Genomic DNA, 20,467 nt, shown 5'->3' on the forward strand with positions numbered 1-20,467 from the left:
AGTTTCTTTATAGTTTTTTCTTTTTATATTCTATCATACTTCGATTTTAAAAGAATCAACATTTACATTTTAATATAAATTACAGAAAGGATCTTTGTTAATATTAAATTTTCTATTCTTACAAAAGAATGTTCAAAAAATTATTTATATATAATTCTTTAATTATATATTTTAAGTTAACCAGCAAAAATAAAATTAATTTTTATTAATTCTTTAATTTTTCTCCAAACTCATAAGCTTCAAACTTAAATTACATAATGGAAAACAAGTAATAATTATCATTTTTTGAAAAGCACGTATATGTCGTTATTTGCGTAAAGATTTATAAATAATTTAATATTAATTTATAATTAAAATATATATTTTGTGAATTATTTCACAAAACATTTCAAAAAAAAAAACAAATAAACAAAACAGATATTTACCAAATAAAACCTGTAATTTAATGGCGCAACATATTGTTACTAAATATTATTAATTTATTTCCTTCAGAGATAAATCATCCCGATTAGAGAACCGCCTCAAGTGGAGCACTACTGACCTAGAAAACAAACTGAACTAAATAGATTGCAACTGCGTTCGAAGAAGCGATTAATTCATTCGCAAATTTTACCACCAATAAATTACATATATTAAACTGATTTAACTGATTAAAAAAAAAAATAAAACAATAATTTTCACAATTTAAGTTTATCAGAGGAATAAGAATCATATTGTTTCATGATCTTAGAATAATTTTAATATAGATAGAACAGATTAAAAAAGTTGCATAATTGCACTATCAGTTATGAATATATTAGTATATTTCAAAGTAATTTGCTTTTTGAATAATCGCAGATTTTTTTATTGATATGCAGAATGATTTTTTTAAATTACTGATAAACTTTTGTCAGTCAGATTTCTATGATTGACAAATGTATTTTTCTCTTTGGACAGTAAACAATAATATAAAATTAATTATTGAACATATCTTTATAAGTAACTTCATCTTACCATTTGATATTTTTATCCTTTTTATCTCATTTTTCAACTCATTGAAAACATTATTATAGATTTAAAAAAGATACATCTTTTACTTCTCTTTTACAATAGATTTCAAGATAATCAATAACATAAAATCTCTGTTTTCCATTTTTATCGTTTCAATAATATATTTGATCATTTCTCTCAATACTCTTTTATTATGAATGCCAAAGAATACTATCTACAAAATCTTCTTCTATCTACTGAAGCAAAAATTGAGAGAGAAAAAAAAAACTTGCTATATAATAGTCTTTCATCTATCTAACTGTACCCTACCTCAATGTAACCTACTCTTGACGTACTCTTGTATGTAATAAATTTATGCCAGAAGCATAAATATCTCTATATCCTCTCTTCAACTAACTCTTGAAATCACTATAGCATATATAAAACACATCTTACTCACTGAAAATAAAAAAAAGACAAGATACCAACATCCGAAACATCTTGATCTCGATAATTGTCTTACTATAATTCACAAAGTTTCAAAGTCACCATGTATGTGACGCGAGATGAATGAACGAGCCGGCATTCCTCGAATCATCCATGTCTTTTCTCCATCCAACATTTCTCTCCAATCGATCACGATCGTGCTGTCGACTAGTAGTGACACGGACCACCACCTCGCATCGTGCCTCCATTCTAAACCGGTTAACTGGCAAAAACCGATCGTTCTCGTTCAAACAACCGGCGGAGAATCTCCTATTCCTATAAGTAATTTTTCGAGAATTCCATCTCGAAACATCTCCTCAGCCTCTATGTTCTATGGCGTCAGACGAAATTAGCGGCTAGATAGAGCGAGCGCCGGCTAATTGCAAGCGTCTCGACGTCGCCGATTCTCAATTGCCTCCCATCTCTGTCTTGCCTACTTTTTTCGATTAACTCCTATTGCACCGGCCGTTGCACGCACAAAGAGGGTCAGACACGCGTTTAACTCGCACCGGCTATCTCTCACCCGTGAACGCCACCGTCCCCCTCCGTCCTTCCTCTCTCTCTCTCTCTCTCTCTCTGTCTCTCTTTCTTTCTCTCTTTCCCTCTATCTCTGTCCCTCCTTGGTGAAAGAGTAGTTTCACAGAGTTTGAAACGATCGCCTGGAATATCGTCGTTATTGGCACGAAGAGTTTCGCGTTTGCACGCTTGCGTCGGCTTCCCTTTGTTGCCTCGATCGTTCGAATAATTTTCTTTCGTGCTCGTCGAGTTATGGTCTCGTTTCGTAAGATCGATTTTATGCCGGTAATTCAATGGCCGTTTCATGATCACCGAATGGGTATATTTAAAGTTTTTATGGTTGGGGGGATGGTTTCTTTTTGGCGTTTGGAAAGTTACTATTACGATTGTAATTAACTCGGCAATTGCGTACTCAGATCTTTCAGATTTGGCATGGTTCGTATAGTGTAAGAAATTCTGAGAGAAATTTATTAGTGTCTACTTTTGGCCGTCTACTTTTAGATCTTATAATTAGATGTTCGAAACGAAGGTTGTACGAAATGTATTTCATATTTTTAACTATTTTGTCACGAATAAGAGATTCTCGTTATCCCAGGGTTAGATATTCTTAAGATGGATTTCTATGATTTGATGAGCCTTGTTATTGGATGATTCCTCGTTATTGGAAAAATTTTTATAAATATATTTTAATGATCATATCAATAAGTGAATAAAATTTATTTGTCAGATTGCAATTTGAATTTTATCAATGAAATAACAATGTTCAATGCTTCAAGTTTTCAATGACGTGATCATTCCGTGACTACGATCGATTTCTTTGCATTTTTTTCAGTGATAACTTGCTTTATTATTAAGTCAGCAATTAACATATTTAACGATATTCATTCTTCAAAAATTCATACACCATAATTTCGTAATTTTTATATACATCAAATTTTTGATTAGTCTATTTCTGATATTGCTACCCATCAAATTTAATTTTTCATCCCCAATTCGAAATTTCCAATTTAATTGAAAACACGAATTTATTTTCAATTTATTTAAACAACTTCTGAGATTCATCGAAGACTGAAGTTTGATCTACCTCGACTTTCATACGAATCATTCATTCGATTTTGATAAATAAAAAATGGAAATTTATATCAATGATTACATCACGAATCGGACAACAATCCCATCTACACCTGTTCTCGGCCTCCTCGCCGTTTCCTGTGCCGTGAATCGAGGACATTGAGGAATTCGACTACCGGGTAAAACAATCACGATTGCAAGATCGGCCCTGTGACACGTTTCAGCGCATAATTGCCGCGTTAAAAGTGCGAAGAAGCATGATCGCGGCATGGAGTAGCCGAGGATCTCGCGTGCACGATCGTTCGTCGTCGTCGTCGAATAGCGATTGCACAAGTTAGTTGTGTACGTGGTGCAAATATGCGTGGCATGCGAGTCGCTTTATTCGTGGCGATACTGGCCACGATCGTCGAAATCTCGAGGGCCGAGTCGACTCGACAGTCCCTGCAGTGCAAGAACATCGCGAGGGACGTGATTATAAATAGCTGCAAAGGACCAAGGATGAAACGATCCCCGGAGAAATCTGACACTAGTAATACGGATCAGATCGTAAAGGCGACTATATCAGGTTGGATTTGATTTCCCGTTCCTTTCTTTTTTTTTTTTGTGTACTTTGGATTTAATTCGTTCATAAGAATTTATGTGTAATTAATTTCAATTGATACAAGTTGGAAAAATAAAAACTCTACGCGAAATTCAATCATTAATTTGATGGAGAAATCGGTCTCAGATGAAGAGAAGATATGCTTCTGATTGTGGAGGAATCCAAAAAGGAACCATCGATTCCAAACAAAAATTTTCGATCGTGATAGAAGATAACAATGATAAATGATAAATGATAATTGATTAAATTTTTTGCAACTTCATTTTTGCTAATTCATCGAGTAAATGAAATAAAGAATTAATTTAACTTTCAGATGTGATAGAAGAAAATCCAGTCAGTATAGAAATAATCGAGCCAGAGGGAAGTTACCATGTACAAGCTAGAATGCCTTTGCAGCATGGCTTTTATGGTGGATATGGACTTATGCCTTCGAGATTCGGAGGGATAGGACAAAATTATCAATCGACCAATTTCCATCAATCAGAGCTTATCACGCCAGGACTCGAATATATGGATACTCAGTACAATGGCTTGTCAGGAGGAATGTACGGTTCATCCCTACCTATGCGACCGAAATACTTATTAAGATCCGTCGTAAGTTCTTAATAATCAAGCCATGAAAAAGGGGGTTTATAAATTCCGTACTTCTTCACGTTTCGATATTTATTCATCTTAATCAAAATGATTATATGAATGGAGAATAATATTAAAATAGTGCACAGAAAAAAAAAAAAAAGCATGTAAGTCGATGCCATGTAAAGTTAAAATTTATTGCGTGCGTTCAAAGAAGATGTTCAAAGCGTAAAATGTTATTATTAAATTATCGATTTCGTGTGTTATATATTTGAGGATCTGTTGTAATTAAGAACTGCGAGGGAAAGTACAGGCTATTTATAATTCTGATAAAATGAATAATATTGTCAATGAAAATGAAAGTTAATGTAGCACTATAACGGTATGAATGCAATAAAACCCTTACTATCTCTATATCCATTTGTCTTATTTATTATTTTGAAAATTTTTTCAATTAAAAAATATTAAAAAAAAAAGAAATCCGAGAAGTGTTATATTCTCGAGGGGGAACGATAAAATATTCTCTGTTTAAAATTCATTCATTGTTCATTATTATTAATAGTTTGTAATTTTCTATGTCAAGGATTGCATTGTAATTCAATTATTAAAATATAATTATAGGTGACGGTATAAAAAATATATATATATGATAGTATATAATAACAAATTTAAGTGTTAACTGTACAGTTATGGTAATTGTGGAAAATTAACGAATGAATGAAACTATTTCACAGAAATCGGACGATCTTCTCGGTTTCAATTTAAGCCCAGAAGAACTGGAAGAACTTCACGATGAGATCGGTGACAGAATGCCAAGAAACTCGAAGAATCTTAACAAGAAAATTTTCCAACAGATCGCAATGAAATGCTGTCCGAATGCGAGACTGTGCTACGATAATCCACGAATAATTCCTTGTATGGGATATTAAAGACGACTTCGCAATTCACTGTTAATATTTTTTCATCGAAAAGAAATACAAACAGTTACTTAAGAGTTATTATTTAAGGAAAACGATACTTAAGGAAATGTACATATTACTTAATTTCTCAGATGTTTTCTTAGAGAATATTTAAAGGAAATAAAATACCAGCCATGCTGTTGCGTTTGTCTATTTTTGCATAAATTGCGATCTTTTTTATATGTTTTCCTTTCTTTTTTTTTTCATATTTGTTTACCCAAATTTAGAATCATATTCTGGCAATAAATCAAATATAATTTAATTTAGATTCATCTTAAAGATTTTGTAAAGTTTATAAATCTGTTTCATTTATTTAAATATTAAACATGTCCCTTGTTTTTAAAGATTAAAAGTTCAGATTAGATTAGATCGTTCTCTATTAAAAATTAATAAATATTTGAAACATTTCGCGATAAATATTTTCTTAAAACGACGATGTGTGGGGCTATAATATTATAATAAATGCTCGCGTACAATTATGCAAAATAAGCAAATTTAGATAAAATATAACATAATTACATTTCAAAATCCGGTTTCGTATCAAAATATAAATAACATAAGAACATCGCTTTTCATTTGAAAACAGGTTTCATTTGCATTTAATGTATGCACGATATATATTTAACAAGTATGAACTGCTTCTGCAATACGTATGATTAATCTTTTTAAAATTACATAATCTTCTTAAGATTACTACTTAACCACTGCAAATGCAAAAGATAACACGCAAGCTGATTTTCTCAAGATCTTTCAAATAAAATGCATTCGTAGGATATTAAAAAAATTAAATTAGATTAAAAAAGAATCATGTTTCTTACTTACGTAATAACACGATTCTCTCGTAATTTTTCCTTCGATTCTACAAAATTTCGATTCCCAAAAAGAAATATATAAAAGCTCGATAAATAATCGAAACTTACAACCCTTCTCCCCGCGAAAATATAATACTCAGCCCGTCTCTAAAATTCGTTATCATAAAATTCGATCGAAAGACTCGCGAATCGTTGAAATCACGAAGAGAAAAATAATCTCGGGGAAAAGTTACCTTACAAATAATCATTTTATTTACATCAAAATTAATACAATTTCATCGCCTCTATGTACAAGCCATCCAACGCGACATTTAATACATATTTCGTTTTCTCCATTCTCACGGCCGATAATTCGCGTTCTTAATGAACGTGATAAAGGGAAACAGGGTGAGTTCTCGAGATCATCAATCGGAAATCAGACGATCTTCACGCTCGCACGCTTCGAGCATCGGATACCGTATCATCCGCGGCACTTCGGGCCGAAAGTGCACTCGCACGAAGAATCGCGAGGGAGAGAGAGGGAGAGAGAGAGAGAAAGAGAGAGATGATGTCCCGTAGTGGGTTTGCTACTATCATCCAATTTACAAGCGAACCGTGTGCAGCGGTTAATGGCTGACGGAATAATGGACAGTTTTCAGGTAGTGATGGGATCGAACGTGGAAAAATATCGAAAAAATATTCGTTTTGCGAGAAAATGTTCGTTTCTCTCGTTTATGTACGATTTTGCAAAGTTTTATACTCTCTCTTCCTCTCCTTCTCCCTCTTTCTCTCTCTTTCTCTCTTTCTCTCTTTCTCTCTCTCTCTCATTTTCATTATTCTTCTCTTTTTTTCAAATTTTGCGAAAAGTCGTAAAGTTTATTTCTGCGCTTTCGAATGACGTTATGTGTTCTTGCATACCTCTTTCGGGGATCGTATTTTTGGAGCCGTCTCGAAAATTATTCAAGAAACGACACGTTACACGTGTGCTTTTGGAATCAATGTTTAATCAGTGTGTGCAGGTTTATTGCTTTACGAATTCTATTTCAGATTTCATTTCTTGATTGATCTGAAGGATCGTTGACGAAAAAACACGTGAAATAAGTCAAAGTTTTGCATTTTTTCATAGGAAGAATATTTATATCTTGAGACGTTAAAAATGGAGAGATACTAATTTGATTCATTGATTCTCGATCATGTCTTACCAAGATATTGGTCACATTGATTTAAAATGATTTAAAATTTAACTCGTATTTTTGATTTTATATTTTCAAATTTTCGGAAATTCTTATGACTTCTAGGGAACGCAATTTATATTTTTTTCCCCCTACGAGTAACGAAACGTGTCGAACCAAGAACGATTTTTAATTTTAAAGAAGCACGTGTACCGAACAAAGATCGTATCACGAAATCGCCTAATAAAGACCGATCTCTCGTGGATTTCTATTGAGTAGAAAGACGAGGAGAAGCAAATGCTTGTTCTCACTCTTTGTGCACGAGTAGCATGTCCGACACGTTGACACAACGTGATCTGTTAATAGTCCAATCTGTCAGAAGATGCACCAAAATACACTTTTAGATTTTTTAATATCTATCTTAATGATAGGTTCACTCTTTTACATTAACAGAGAACAAATAGTAAATAAAATGATGATTCATCTTTTCGAATCTCAAGAAATGATAATCATTAAACTTGTTTTAAAAGAGAAAAATATTGTTGGATATTTCAAGTGATTAAATAATTAATTAGAATTACAACAATGTCAATATATCATCAAATATTTGTTTAAAGTTTGTAAAGAAAAGACATTGTTATGAATGACATAAGTATAGAGATTTTGAAAATAATTTTCTTCTTACATATTCAAGAAATTGAAATATATCATAATAATTTGTTTATGAAAGAGTAAAAGATGATTATAAATTCTAAATTCAAAATTAAAGATTCACTAATAATATATTGAGGATTAATGCGGTGAACTAAATACGAAAGAAAAATCAGAGACCAAAGAATAGGCAAACAGAGATGACAATGAATTATGATGGTACAAGCAAGTGAAATATATCATTGTCGGAGCGGCTTTCAAAATGTGTGAAGACAGAAAGAGGGAGAGAAGGAAGATGTACAGTAGGCGATAAATTATCTTCAACTTTTACGTAACAAATAAGAAATCCAAAATTAAATATCTCTGACCGTTATGAATATCCACTACTATTATTAAATACTCAGAAAAGAACTTTCTAGTCGATGGAGATATATCTCTATCCTTTTTCAATTTCGAAAAATATTCGAAAATAACGATGAACTTTAATCAATTGCAGGAATAAATTTCACTTTTTTTATGAATGAAAATATTATTATTATTATTATTATTATTGTTGTTGTTGTTGTTGTTGTTATTATTATTATTAAATTATCCTGAAATATATCATCCCCGAGGAATAAGTCGAAAATAAATGTGTCAAGTTAATTCTTTCTAGTATTTCCATGCAAATTCTGACAGATTGAACTGGGGAAAAAAATTTCCATGTATATCGACAACGAAAATCGATCCCATCGCTATCTGCAATCCGGTTACGCAAGAACTCGCCACGTGTCCCGTTTGAATCGCGATCTCTTATGGTCGACGCGTCTGAACAGGAAGGAAGACTTCGCGAACAAGTAGCTATTCGATTGATATAAATAAATCGTTCCTCGTTACACAGGACCCATGGCGACATACAAATTATTTACAATGAAACGTCGATTATGATTTGTGTGTATGAGTACGTGTGACGAATAAATGAAAGCTATATACATAAAATGCTCGTGAAATATGAATACTTGATGGAAGAAGTATAATGAATAACATACTATTAACATTTTTATTGCATTCTGTAAATAATAATAATTGTAAAAGAAAATTATGTAATATTTTTATTCTTCTGAATTTTGACAATGAAAAAAAAAAAGATATTAACTCTGCTATGAACTCCTTTTGCAAATCTTTATCTACGAATTTTGAATACTACGAAAAGTCGAATTTTGAATAAAAAATTAAAATGAGTGACTACGAGTCTTTCGTATTTCCAATTCATCAATATAGGTAGAAAAATATGATTGGGTCTCAAATGATGATCCAAAGAGCATAGCAGGGTTAATATAATTATCATTCTAGAATATTTATTAAAATTCTTACTTATACTTCTTCCGATATCTCACTAATTTGCATACACTACTCGCTACGCATAAAAACAGCGGAATTTAAAACGGCACACTCGAATGTATCGAGGGTCGAATGAAATAAATTAACTAATTGAAAAACTAAGCGAATGACGTTTAAACACATCTGGTGGTTCGCGATCCTCGATCATTATGCACCACTCGAGTGTGCCTCGAGTATCTCACTATACAGTACGAGGCAAAATTGAATGGTGTTAAACGGCACGGCAATGTTCTATCGCTGGTATATCCGTTTATATGCATCTGCTTATTTGTGTTCGGTTGTAAAGAGCAATTGCGCTTCCTTTTTAGGTCATTCGATTGAAAAGCAGTCTGGATGTTGTTCTTTTGAAATTTCTAAATTAGTAATATACGCTTTGTAACGAATAACAAACGTAACGAAAATAAATTTCGAAGTTATTGTAATGGCTGTCTTAAAATCGTTCAATTTTGCCTCGAGAAGATTCTAATTTAATTTGGAAATCTTCTGTTTCAAATTTTTTTCGTGGGAAACGAAGAATAGTATTATCCAGGCTGAAAAATTTAGATGTAAAAAAAATAGATTTAAAAAAAAGTCGATTTCTATTAAAATCCGTTTTCTTATAAACCGGACACTAAATTTTTCGCATGGATTTCATCCAAAAAAAAAAAAAAAAAAAGTCAGGATCATTACTCGATTTTTATCATTTTCGTGGAAATTTCTTGATTGATAACTACTTCACGATTATTTTTCACTTTTCCCTCGGTTGCCAGCTACCTCTCACCGTCGTCCTTAGTGACTAGTTCGTTCAGCACTAATTTATTAAACTTAGAAAATTCCTTAGCTCTAATACTAGTGAGATCATTGTTCGACAAGGGGGTTGAAAGTGGCCGATAACCGTGCGAGAAAAATGAAAAAAAACAAAAAAAAAATATATAGAGAGAATATCTTCGAAACTAAATCTAAATTTCACATTTATGTCTCGTTAAAAAAAAAAAGAAGAAAAAAAATAATAATAAAACGAAAAATCGAGCAAAAAAAATATATATATATATACATACATATATATATATATATATATATATATATATATATATATATGCATATGCTTAACAGTATACGTATTAGATTAGACATTACAACACTGGATTTAAGTCTTTCTTTAGAAGATCGCGCGCGACTGTTGGCCCGGGATCCTTTCGAACATATACAGCTTCTCCATTTTTTTCTTTTTTTCTTATTCAGCCACGAATTTATTCGTGCAATTTATTCCAAAATCCTCCGCGTCACTCAAGCAGAGATGTCGTTCTCGAAACGATGCGACGATCCACGTACGAGAAATCCACGATCTTTTCTTCCATTTTTCTATTTCTTTTTTTTTTTTTTCGTTCTTTTATCATATTCATTCTTTCTTTAGATTTAAAATGTTTGATTCGGATGGAAAAATTTGTCGAAATTTATATACAGATAAAAGCAATAAATTTCCCAAAACTTCCCGACATTTCACGCCGTGGATTCGAAGGGAGGACGATCGAACGACTTATTTTTTCTCACTCTCTTCTCTTAAAAATCTCTTTTCCTTTGACTCGAGAAAATACCACGACCAAATTTATCACTGTTTTATGGGACTAGACATCTTCTTACTGATTTTCATGCTCTCTTTTTCCGAGTTACGTCCGAGTTTCTCATACTTTTTTTTCTTTTTTCGTCCATCGGTTTCTTTTCTTTACGTCTTTTTCTTTCGTTTCTTTGTTTTTTGTTTCTTTTTTTTCTTTTTTTTTCTTTTTAATCTACTCTCTTTGTTCGTTACGATTTTGTCGTTAACTTTTAAACTCGTGGTCACTTCGATTATTCCTGATAAGTGTGCACGAATGAAGGAGGGAAGAGGTAAGAATGGAGAGTTCGATGCCGAGAAGCGGCAAAATGGCGCCGCTTAGGATATTATTCTTTTCCTCTCCCTCGTTTTTCATTATCTTTTTTTTTTTCCCTCATACGTTCTGAAGAAATTATTCGCTTTTGTTCGATGACACCGGCAATTTTAACGTTTCGTGCCTTGATGTTTTCACGCCTGGTGTCTTGTCTAACATCTGGAACGTGAGAAAAGAGAATTTTTATCTATCTGTTGTTAATTTTTCTCATTCTGTTTCTTTAAAAAACAATTATTTTCTCTTCTCGTTCGATACTTGTTTTCGAAAATTCTTTTTCTTTCAGTGTGATCAAATATTTATAAAATATTTGAACGGGACAGAATGAATGTTTAATTTATTTAGTTCGATAAGGGATCTTTCATCGATAAAATTTAAAAAAAAGAGAAATAAATATTTATTCAATCAAAAATACTTGGAAAGTATCGCGTGATATTCATACAGCGTATCGTCAATATTATATATTTATTCCATTTGCGAAATAATAATTTAGAAAAAAAAAAAAAAAAAAGAAGAAAAAAGTTCCAAGATAATGAAATCGCAAAACGAGTTCGAGAATGAATGCAACCGCAGATTGCACTTACAATTAGCTATGCAAGCGCAATTAAAAGTGCCTGATCTGATCCCTTATCGTCTTTGTTTACTTATTATTGGATCTCGTTTAATTTCTCTAATAGTTCGACGAAGATAATTCACCGACACTATGGAAACGTTTATTATAAAACTGTTGACTTATTATAAAACTGCTGATTCCACCGAACCATATTTATCTCGGAAAAAAATATATTTATGTTATGTAGATTAATTAAAAAAATTTCCGATAAAACAAATTTCAATCATGGTAGATTAAACTAACATTATAATTTCAATAAAGATACCATATGGTAAAATTTTAATATCGTGAATATGTTTCAACAATATTAAAATATTAAAATTTTATTCCTATCGAAATAATAATTTAATAAAATTTTCAAACAATTCAATTGATCGCTTTTTAATCATATTCCTATTCTATAAAACAACAAAATATTTCAAATGCCAATATTTTTTTTAACTTACAAATATTATTTCAATCTTTTTATATCTAATAAATCTCTTTATTTTAAAATATCAAAATTTAATTCATTTTTATCATCAATCATTTTTCGTATATAATGTATAAAAATTAAACATAGATAGAACTCTTAACATTTAGAGATCTATGCCTAATGCTATTTAAATTCACGTGTTTAGGAGCTTTGTTAGCGTTCAGGTCACGATGACTATCTTAGGTCAGCAGCTGTTTCTAATAGTCGATAAGGTGACTTGGATATCTCGTAGAAATGAATTCTTCGATCTCAACATATTTCTGCATCTCGAAGAAAAGATATATTTGCTCGTGAAAAATATAAATCTTTTTTTTTATATATATAAATATGTATATATAACTAACAATAATAGATTACTATTTATAAATGAACTTTTATTATTTGAATGAAAAGTCAGTAGGTATTTGTGCATCGACTGGTTCACATGTATAAATGATGTTCAATTTCTATTTATTATTTATTATTCTTTTTTATTTTTATTCCACAATAAATATTTGTAAAATATATATATCATATATAGATTAAAAATTTAAATAATATAATTAAGATATATATATATATATAATAAAAATTTAAACAATTATACTTAAATGATCCCATAAGAATCTCACGAAGAATCACAGTTAGGCATTACAACAAAAAAAGAATTCCATCAAAAAGTGTCTTACAAAGAATCATAATGATTACAAAGGAATTCCGTCAACGATCTTACAAACAATCACAAGATAAATTATCTCGTAAGAAACCTCACAAAGAATCACAGTTATTACAGCTAAAAGATCCACACAATCCCATAAAATATCACAAAAATCGATTTATAAAAATCCTAAGCTATATTCCTAAGTAACGAAAAAAAGAAAAAGAAAAAAAAAAAGAAAAAAAAAAAAGAAGAAGAAGAAGAAGAAAACACACGGATGGATTTATTGGACGGAACATATCGACCCCTCACAGGGCCTCCGCAATATCGTGGATCTCCCCACACGTCGAGAATTAAATGACTCTGAAAAATTTTACGATTCGTCGAAAGAAAATCGAGAAGTTTCTTAATAACACGTCAGCAGCATATCACCAGAACTCGAGTGATCCAATAATAAGATATCACGAGGATAAAAATTTGAATAAGTGAGAGAATAAGTGAGAGGAGGGGGAGGAGGGGGAGGAGGAGGATAAGGAAGAAGAGAGAAATGATGAGGGATTAATTGGACGGTGATAGACACCTTGCCAGGACGACGACGCCTCTGTCGTCGATGCCTGCAACCGCAATGGCCGGTTCGATGCCTCCTCATCGAGTTTCTCCCATCGCAGCCGCCGGCGTCGTCGTCACGGTCCGTGTTAGCCCCCTTCTTTCGTGCCCCCTTCGATCCATGGATCCTACACTTGATTGTACCGTGGACGTAGCCGATGTCCGACCTCGATCTCTCTTCCGACGACGACGAGGCTGCCGACCTCGTGGACAGGTACGGGTATTTTATCCAGACCGGACTCTTTCTATAAAATAAACGGAAACAAAAATGGCGAATAATGAAGATGAGGGTAGGTTTGATTTTGCTGTTGATTTTGAAGATATATATATGTATGAGATACAAGCGGAAGCGATGTGTATTTTGTTCGGTGTCTGTCTCGAATGAAAGTTTTGTGAAGGCGCATGCATAGAATTTGTCAAATATATATTTATATTTGAATCCTTCTTTGTTGTATCGAGATACTTGTCTTTATTATTATGTTAAAGTATTATTGTCCCGTTGGATAGATTCAAAGTTGAAAGTATATCGACGAATTTTTGAAAAATATTGTACATGTCATAGCAATTCTAAAAGATTTCTATTTAATTTTTTTTAATATCGTCGTAAGAATTATAGAATTGTCGATAAAAGTTATTAAATTTTTAAAAATTTAATTCAGTATACGGCTTTATAGCAATTTTGAAGAAAAATTATCCGCATTATTTTCTTTAAAAAGGCGACAAATTAACTTATGCATTTAAATGTAGATAATAATCATCTTAATGAGAAATGAAATAGACGAGTATAATAATGTAGAAACGTAGATAGAGTTTCTAATTATAAAATCTATGATGGTATAAAAAAAGACTTGTTCAATGTCTGGCCGTAGGCAGACATCTTTAATAATGGAAAGGTTAATTACAAGAAAGAGTAGAGACATTATGCAAGATCATTTATTTTCTTTCCTCTTGGATACACTTATTTTACTCATTCAATGTATTAATTAAAAAAAAAAAAAAAAAAGAAGAAGATAATGAGAGAAAGAGACAGAGAAAGGAAATGAAAGAATGTAGACAGTAAAATATTTGTGAAGAGAATAATGAATGCAACAAGGTTTGTTAGGCCACTCATTAAAGCATTATTGAAGTTCGAGGAATGTTTATACGGAAAACTGCAATTATTCTTGTTCAACGTTGATGGCAAGGAGTAATTTTTAATTTTTTTTTTCCTCTACCTTCAGTCCAGGCCATAATTACATTTTTTTTTTAAAACATATGATTGTTAAAGCAAGAAATTATTCATCGCAAGATTATTGCGTACGTGTCTAGACAGCAAGAATATACATTCCTTCGGGACAACTGAAGAGATTCTTAATCATAATTGATGTTCCTCGTCAGATGTATGAAGAGGCACTGATGAAGTCGATTGTGCAATATAAAATGAGACATGGAAACATTATTTCAAAAGAATAAATACATTGGAAGACACATGTAGCAATCATTGGATTTAATATTAAGTCTTACCTAAGGTATAATCATTCATTTGCAAACATCGTAGAAAAAAGAATAGTAGAAAAAAAAAAAAATGATAGAAGAGGAAACAATCGATTTCTAGAATATTCTACACATTTCTACAAGTGGCAAGAAATTATGGTTTTTACTTCAAAGTAAAAAAAAAAAAAAAAATAAACTTTTAAGTAGAAACTTTTAAATAACAGCCAAGTAGAAAATAGAAGTGGACGTAAGAGGTTAACAGCCATGTCAGATAATGAATTACATATGTTAAAAAGATACTACACGATGATATAAATATTATGTAAAAATAAGACAGTTGAAAATTGCAACATGATGTAACGTATTGAGATAAACTCTTAATTACATTAATATAAGTTGGTAAGTAGTTATGAAGGACGTTTTTATTCGTTCATAGAAGTTCACAGTCGATATAATTCATGCACAATAATATTTCTGTTATTTTGTAAATTGTTTATAATATCAATGTTATTATTTTTTTTTTTTTTTTTTAGTTTTTAATTATGTCATCATTTTCTTGTATTAATAAACATTTTTTTCTTCTCTTAAGAATATGATTCATGAAGCTTGATTAATTTTACTGATTTAATATACTGTTGATGATAGCTACGCAAGATAATGTATTGCAATAATAAATAAAAGCATTAAACATTCATTGTTAATTGTTGTTAAAAAATTAATAACAGGGATAGACAATATTACTTTTAATTTTAAGTTTAATGAAAAATATTATTTTGAAGTTTTTTTTTCTTTTTAAGATCTATAAATAAATTTATACAAAAATATTAAAAAACATATTCATATTCTATACATCGTGATTAAACAATTAATGCAGAATGGATTCGTATCGTCAGAATTTAATTATTTTTAAAACCAAATAAATAAATGAAAAAGAATTTTAAGTAATTTTCTTAATTCAAAAAAATTCTTTTTTCTTCTTACAATGATATACTACCTATATCAAATTTAGCAGGATGAGAGATATAACTCGATCATTTTTCAAAACAGAAAGAAAAAAACGAATGCATCATTATTAAAAATCTCTCGTGTTCAAGGAACCAGCATGTATCATTAATCAAAACGACAGTTGATATTTCATATTTGGCCACGCTTGAAAATATTCGATTCACATGTTTCTGTATATCTTTGGTAAACAAGAAGCGCGAAATCGATAATGGAGCTGAATGTTGTGCGCTTGCGCATTCGATCTTTGAGAGAAGGAGAAAAAGAATAAGGAAGAGAAGAAGAAGAAAAATATTTCAAACAAGAAAAACAAGAAGAGATTCTTGAAAGAGATTCTTGAAAAAGAACGAGGAGAAGATTTTGAAGAATAAAAGAAAGAGAGAGAGAGAGAAAAAGAGAAAGAGAGAGAGAGAGAAAATAAAGGAAGATCCTGTCAGAATCCATCAGACCTTTAAAAAAGGAAGAAGAGGAAGGGTCAAAGAGGATCTTGACTGAGAAAAAGAAGATACAGAGCGAGAAGATTTTGAAGTATAAGAAGATGATGAGCAAGACAACTAAGAAAGAAGATTGTGCAGAAAAAGAAAAGAAAGAAAGATGAAAAGAAGTTCTCCAAGAATAAGAACGAGTATAAGAAGAAAAAGATTTTGAAGAGTCATAAAGAACGAGATCCGCTTGTCCATCTCTGGGACGAGAAAAGAGGATTGAAAAAAAAAAAAAAAAAAAATGAAAAAACCGTAGATCGAGCTACGAAACAGATAGCGTCGGTTTGATCGTCCTAGTACTTCGGACTAACCTTCCTGGCGCCATGCCACTTCACGCAACCGTGAACTTTAGGAAAAGCGACAGAGATTATCGTGGAGCGACTGATAATGAGCTGCTCTCTCGTGCTCTTCTCTCTCCTTTTTTCTCTCCTTTTTTTTCCTCTCTTTCTGCTTCTCAGCGACAATTGAACCGGCCGGTTAATAATTACAGCTTCGCGAGCCACCTACTATCGACATGGTAAAGTCCAACGAGATGAATTCTATCGTGGAGAACGAAAGAATAACAACTCATGTTGATTGGAAACTCATGTTCCCGATGGAACGCGGGTAAATAGATGATTTTGTTGTACCGATCGGAACCGAGCCAATAATTGATGGATATTAATTGCACGGTATTGGCACTGGATGTTCTGTCGGATCATCAGTCTTGGTCGAATTTATTTTTGACGAATTCTTTTGCGAAAAAGAACTTGACTAGGATAGTTGATGAATATGAATTGAAAGCTCTCTCTCATCTTGGATGGATCGATTGATCTTCTTTCAAAATTTCGTAAAGATTTAAAAGATCAACAATCGATGATTTGGAAATTCATTTTTTTCTGAACAAATTTCAAAAGTATTTGAAAATATCAAAAGATGTAGTTAAAGATGATATATTGATCGTTTGTTAGTTTATAGATTCTGGCGAGAATTTGCCAGTGACTTGGATCGATTCTAATTATTTGAATATTTCTCAATATTGGTTGTTGATGGATAGATTTTATCATTAGATTTTATCAAGATCGAAACTTCAAAGATCTAAATAAAGGCTTCGAAAATTAGGTTAAACAATCTGGACCATCATTTTAAATACGTATCTGGGTTACAGTCAATATTGACTATGTTAGATCAATCAAAGTTAAAAACAGATTTTTAAATATTATAAAAAAGAAATCGTAAATAAAATTTAAACAATCGTCGTTACATCTTCGTATGATGTAAAAGTAATTCACGTTTGACAGAAAAATATAACGTTGAATATTGAAAGTCAATATTTTTATTAACATAGTCTCGCCGTGCAAGACGATCTCCGCGAAAACAACTTCCTTGTGTTATAAATAATTCGATAAACGAGCGCTTGCAAGAGAAATAAAAATAAGCGTGATATACGAATAAATAAGAAGGATAAAAGAAGCGATCGAGTCGTAGAAGCTATTTCGAACTTGGAATTGTTGTAACGAGGCCGGTGGGAAATTAATCTCGTACCCGATAATTGCAGCCGAAATCACTGGAAAAAACCCAAGGCGGATTGGAGGTTGTTGCGAGGAAAAAAAAAAGAAAAAAAAAACTTTGCATAATGGAATATTCAGCAGTTGAACAGGCCAATTTAACAATTAAATCGATTAGAATTCCACGAAGTCGATGATTTCCGGCATCCTCGAGACAGAGAAGAAATTGATCGTCGAGATGAATGTTAAACACCTTCGTTTAAGATTGATCGTCAAGGCTCATCCGAGGTATTATTGGAAAGATTAACGAAGTCAGAGGTAAGCGACCATAATTGACAACTAGGAATAATGTTGACCCCCTCAATTTCACTAGAATTATTAATGAAACCGCGTCTTCTCGAGCGAGTTTTCATTTGACCCATAAAATTCTACCCTATTACAGAAGATTAATAGATACAGATAGCAAGTTATCATTGTTATTATGATTAATAATCTAATTTTCAATCACTCTTAATATTATCAATCACTGGTAATCACCAATCAGAAAAGAAGATCAATCGAAACACTATTTGGAGCCGTTAAAAACTACACGAAAAACAATTTTACAAAAATCATCGATAATCAAACTCATCATATTACCCTATTAACACTATCATTTCCTTTCAACGACCACTTTCAACTTTCATTTAAAATTTACCAAAACTAAAAATTCCTCATCCATTCAAAATCACCAAATTATTCCACCAATAAATCTTACGATCAAGATACATCCCGAAGAAAAAAAGTATCATTCCCATATACATATATATAAAACAAAGGAAGCAAAGAAAGCGATATAAAAATGGGAAAGAGAAGCAAATGTCGTTGCAGCGTTCGAAGGGTGGGGAAAAAAATATCAAAAGAAAACAGAAGAAACTAACATCCACTCACACGGCGTCCACGGAGCTGGCGTTATCCGGTTTGCAGTACTGTTCAAGCTGAGCATAGCTGCACTGATGGTAGCAACACTCCTCCGCGAGTCCGGGCCCCACGTCCATAGGGTCGTCCTCGCCGCTGTACGAAAACGGCTCGTTGTATCCACGACCCTTGCACGCGAGGTACAGGGCGTCGCTGAGACTTTTCGAGCACAGCCTGAGCAACGATCTCTTGTACGGTATGCCGTTCACGGCGTCGAGAAGCGTGAGCAACACCAAACCGACCAGGACTATCGTCCTGGCCCTGCTCGGCCTGAACATGGCCGTTTTGAAACCGCTTCGTGGCATCGTATCGTCGGTAACGATCAATTTTCGTGCGTAACGTACACTGAACGTTTTCGTGAACCAGACTGATACCGATTCACTATAGCAACACAGCGACACGTGTCGTTCCTTCCACTTCTCCAATCTTATATATATATGTATATATATATGTGTGTGCGTGTATATGTATACATATATACACATATATATAGATATATATATATATATATATATGCTTCCTCTGAAACTCGATTCAATATTCCTCGTGAACTTTCGATATTACCTTCCGATCTTTCAAGAACTTTGCCAAACTATTTTTATCCGTGATATTATACTCTTCGACGTGATACGATTCGATCGAAATCATAAGTTTATTTTTTTTTTCCTTTTTCTCTTAACGATTCGAATGATTCGAAGATTCGAAGAAAGGATCGTCCGAGCGACGAATTGGGAACGATGCGTACCCGACACCGTGTTACGATAAACTAGGTGTTCCAGGTGGTCGGGATCGGTTTTATATACGCGCACTTTACGGTGAGATCGGGAACGTGCGGCGGTCGTCGTTAACGGTTGAACGACGGCGAGCAGGGAGCGCGCGGGTTCTCGTTTCCCGAAGATGAGACCTCCGTTGGTACCGAGTTCCTCGGTGCCACTGGTACCGGCTCGCCTCGCCACGCGGTTCTTGTTCCAGATTTCACGGATTAGAGGAGTGGAACGATAAGGAGACGCACGAGAGAGGGGAAAAGCGATCAGCCACGGAGTAGGTGGCGGAGAGTCGGAGCGGGATTATACAGGGAAGGGGGAGGTCATGGCGGGCTGCTGGTGGTACACGGCCTCGTGTGTGATCCACAGTTAGATGGAGAGAAGGGGTCGATGGAGCGAGATCGTTCGATCCCTGTCACGTTTCTTCGGCAAGGAAGGAATCGAATCGTGTTTGAAACCGACCGTTCTTTTCTTATTCCTCTTCTCTTCTTAAGCTGAATTTAATTATCCCCAGAGAGAGGAGGGATATACAACCTCGTCTCGAACGGGGAAGGGGAAGAAAGGAGGAGGGAGGAGGGAAGAGAGAGAGAGAGAGAGAGAGAGAGAGAGAGAGAGAGAGAGAGAATCGTCGAACGTTGTAATTTACGTCGTAATTTTTACGTGTAATGGTGGCAGTGTGTATTTCGAATTTTTTCACACGGTCACGCAGATAGTGGTGGACGGAAGTTTACGTGGACGAGAGTGAGGAACGCGTGAGTAGACGTGCGTACGCCTTTTTTCTCCTCCCCCCTCCTCGACTCGAATCTGTAAGTGTAAAGACAATAGAAGGGTTGAGATCGTTCGTAATTAATCACGCTTTATTTCGTACCGAGACGATAAATCGTATTTTCGAGGAGATAGA

General features: G+C 33.0%; 2 protein-coding genes and 1 long non-coding RNA gene across 4 annotated transcripts; 1 reads left to right on the forward strand and 2 right to left on the reverse strand.

Moving 5' to 3' along the window:
• Positions 1-423: 423 nt before the first annotated feature.
• LOC113218955 lies at positions 424-2,857 on the reverse strand. Its single transcript, XR_003305214.1, has 2 exons — positions 1,300-2,857; positions 424-541 (listed from the first exon to the last, which is right to left on the reverse strand). It is a non-coding gene; the product is annotated as an uncharacterized LOC113218955 (long non-coding RNA).
• A 384-nt stretch (positions 2,858-3,241) lies between these two features.
• LOC100576982 lies at positions 3,242-5,328 on the forward strand. The gene is made up of 3 exons (XM_003250085.4): positions 3,242-3,607; positions 3,957-4,237; positions 4,951-5,328. The coding sequence occupies exons 1-3, from the start codon at positions 3,400-3,402 to the stop codon at positions 5,143-5,145; spliced, it is 684 nt and encodes a 227-aa protein (XP_003250133.2). The 5' UTR covers positions 3,242-3,399; the 3' UTR covers positions 5,146-5,328.
• A 5,046-nt stretch (positions 5,329-10,374) lies between these two features.
• LOC100577028 (insulin-like growth factor I) lies at positions 10,375-19,897 on the reverse strand. Of its 2 annotated transcripts, XM_026442144.1 has the most exons (3): positions 18,776-19,778; positions 13,376-13,646; positions 10,375-11,232 (listed from the first exon to the last, which is right to left on the reverse strand). In XM_026442144.1, the coding sequence occupies exons 1-3, from the start codon at positions 19,285-19,287 to the stop codon at positions 11,152-11,154; spliced, it is 864 nt and encodes a 287-aa protein (XP_026297929.1). In that variant the 5' UTR covers positions 19,288-19,778; the 3' UTR covers positions 10,375-11,151. The 2 variants fall into 2 exon arrangements, with proteins under 2 accessions (XP_026297929.1, XP_026297928.1); XM_026442143.1 differs by lacking the exon at positions 10,375-11,232 and having other exon boundaries at positions 12,725-13,646; positions 18,776-19,897.
• Positions 19,898-20,467: the final 570 nt, after the last annotated feature.

Source organism: Apis mellifera, linkage group LG8 (assembly GCF_003254395.2).
Source record: "Apis mellifera strain DH4 linkage group LG8, Amel_HAv3.1, whole genome shotgun sequence".
Taxonomy (NCBI): domain Eukaryota; kingdom Metazoa; phylum Arthropoda; class Insecta; order Hymenoptera; family Apidae; genus Apis; species Apis mellifera.

What these genes read in the sequence shown, in the direction of transcription:
- LOC100577028 (XM_026442143.1), bottom strand. Translation starts at nt 19,287, where the DNA reads ATGTGTATATATGTATACATATACACGCACACACATATATATATACAT. An exon ending in GCCAGCTCCGTGGACGCCGT is followed by an intron (nt 13,647 to 18,775) that starts GTGAGTGGATGT and finishes TTTATTTTATAG; the next exon opens with AAAGAGTCCGGTCTGGATAA.
- LOC100576982 (XM_003250085.4), top strand. Translation starts at nt 3,400, where the DNA reads ATGCGTGGCATGCGAGTCGCTTTATTCGTGGCGATACTGGCCACGATC. An exon ending in CGTAAAGGCGACTATATCAG is followed by an intron (nt 3,608 to 3,956) that starts GTTGGATTTGAT and finishes TTTAACTTTCAG; the next exon opens with ATGTGATAGAAGAAAATCCA. An exon ending in AATACTTATTAAGATCCGTC is followed by an intron (nt 4,238 to 4,950) that starts GTAAGTTCTTAA and finishes ACTATTTCACAG; the next exon opens with AAATCGGACGATCTTCTCGG.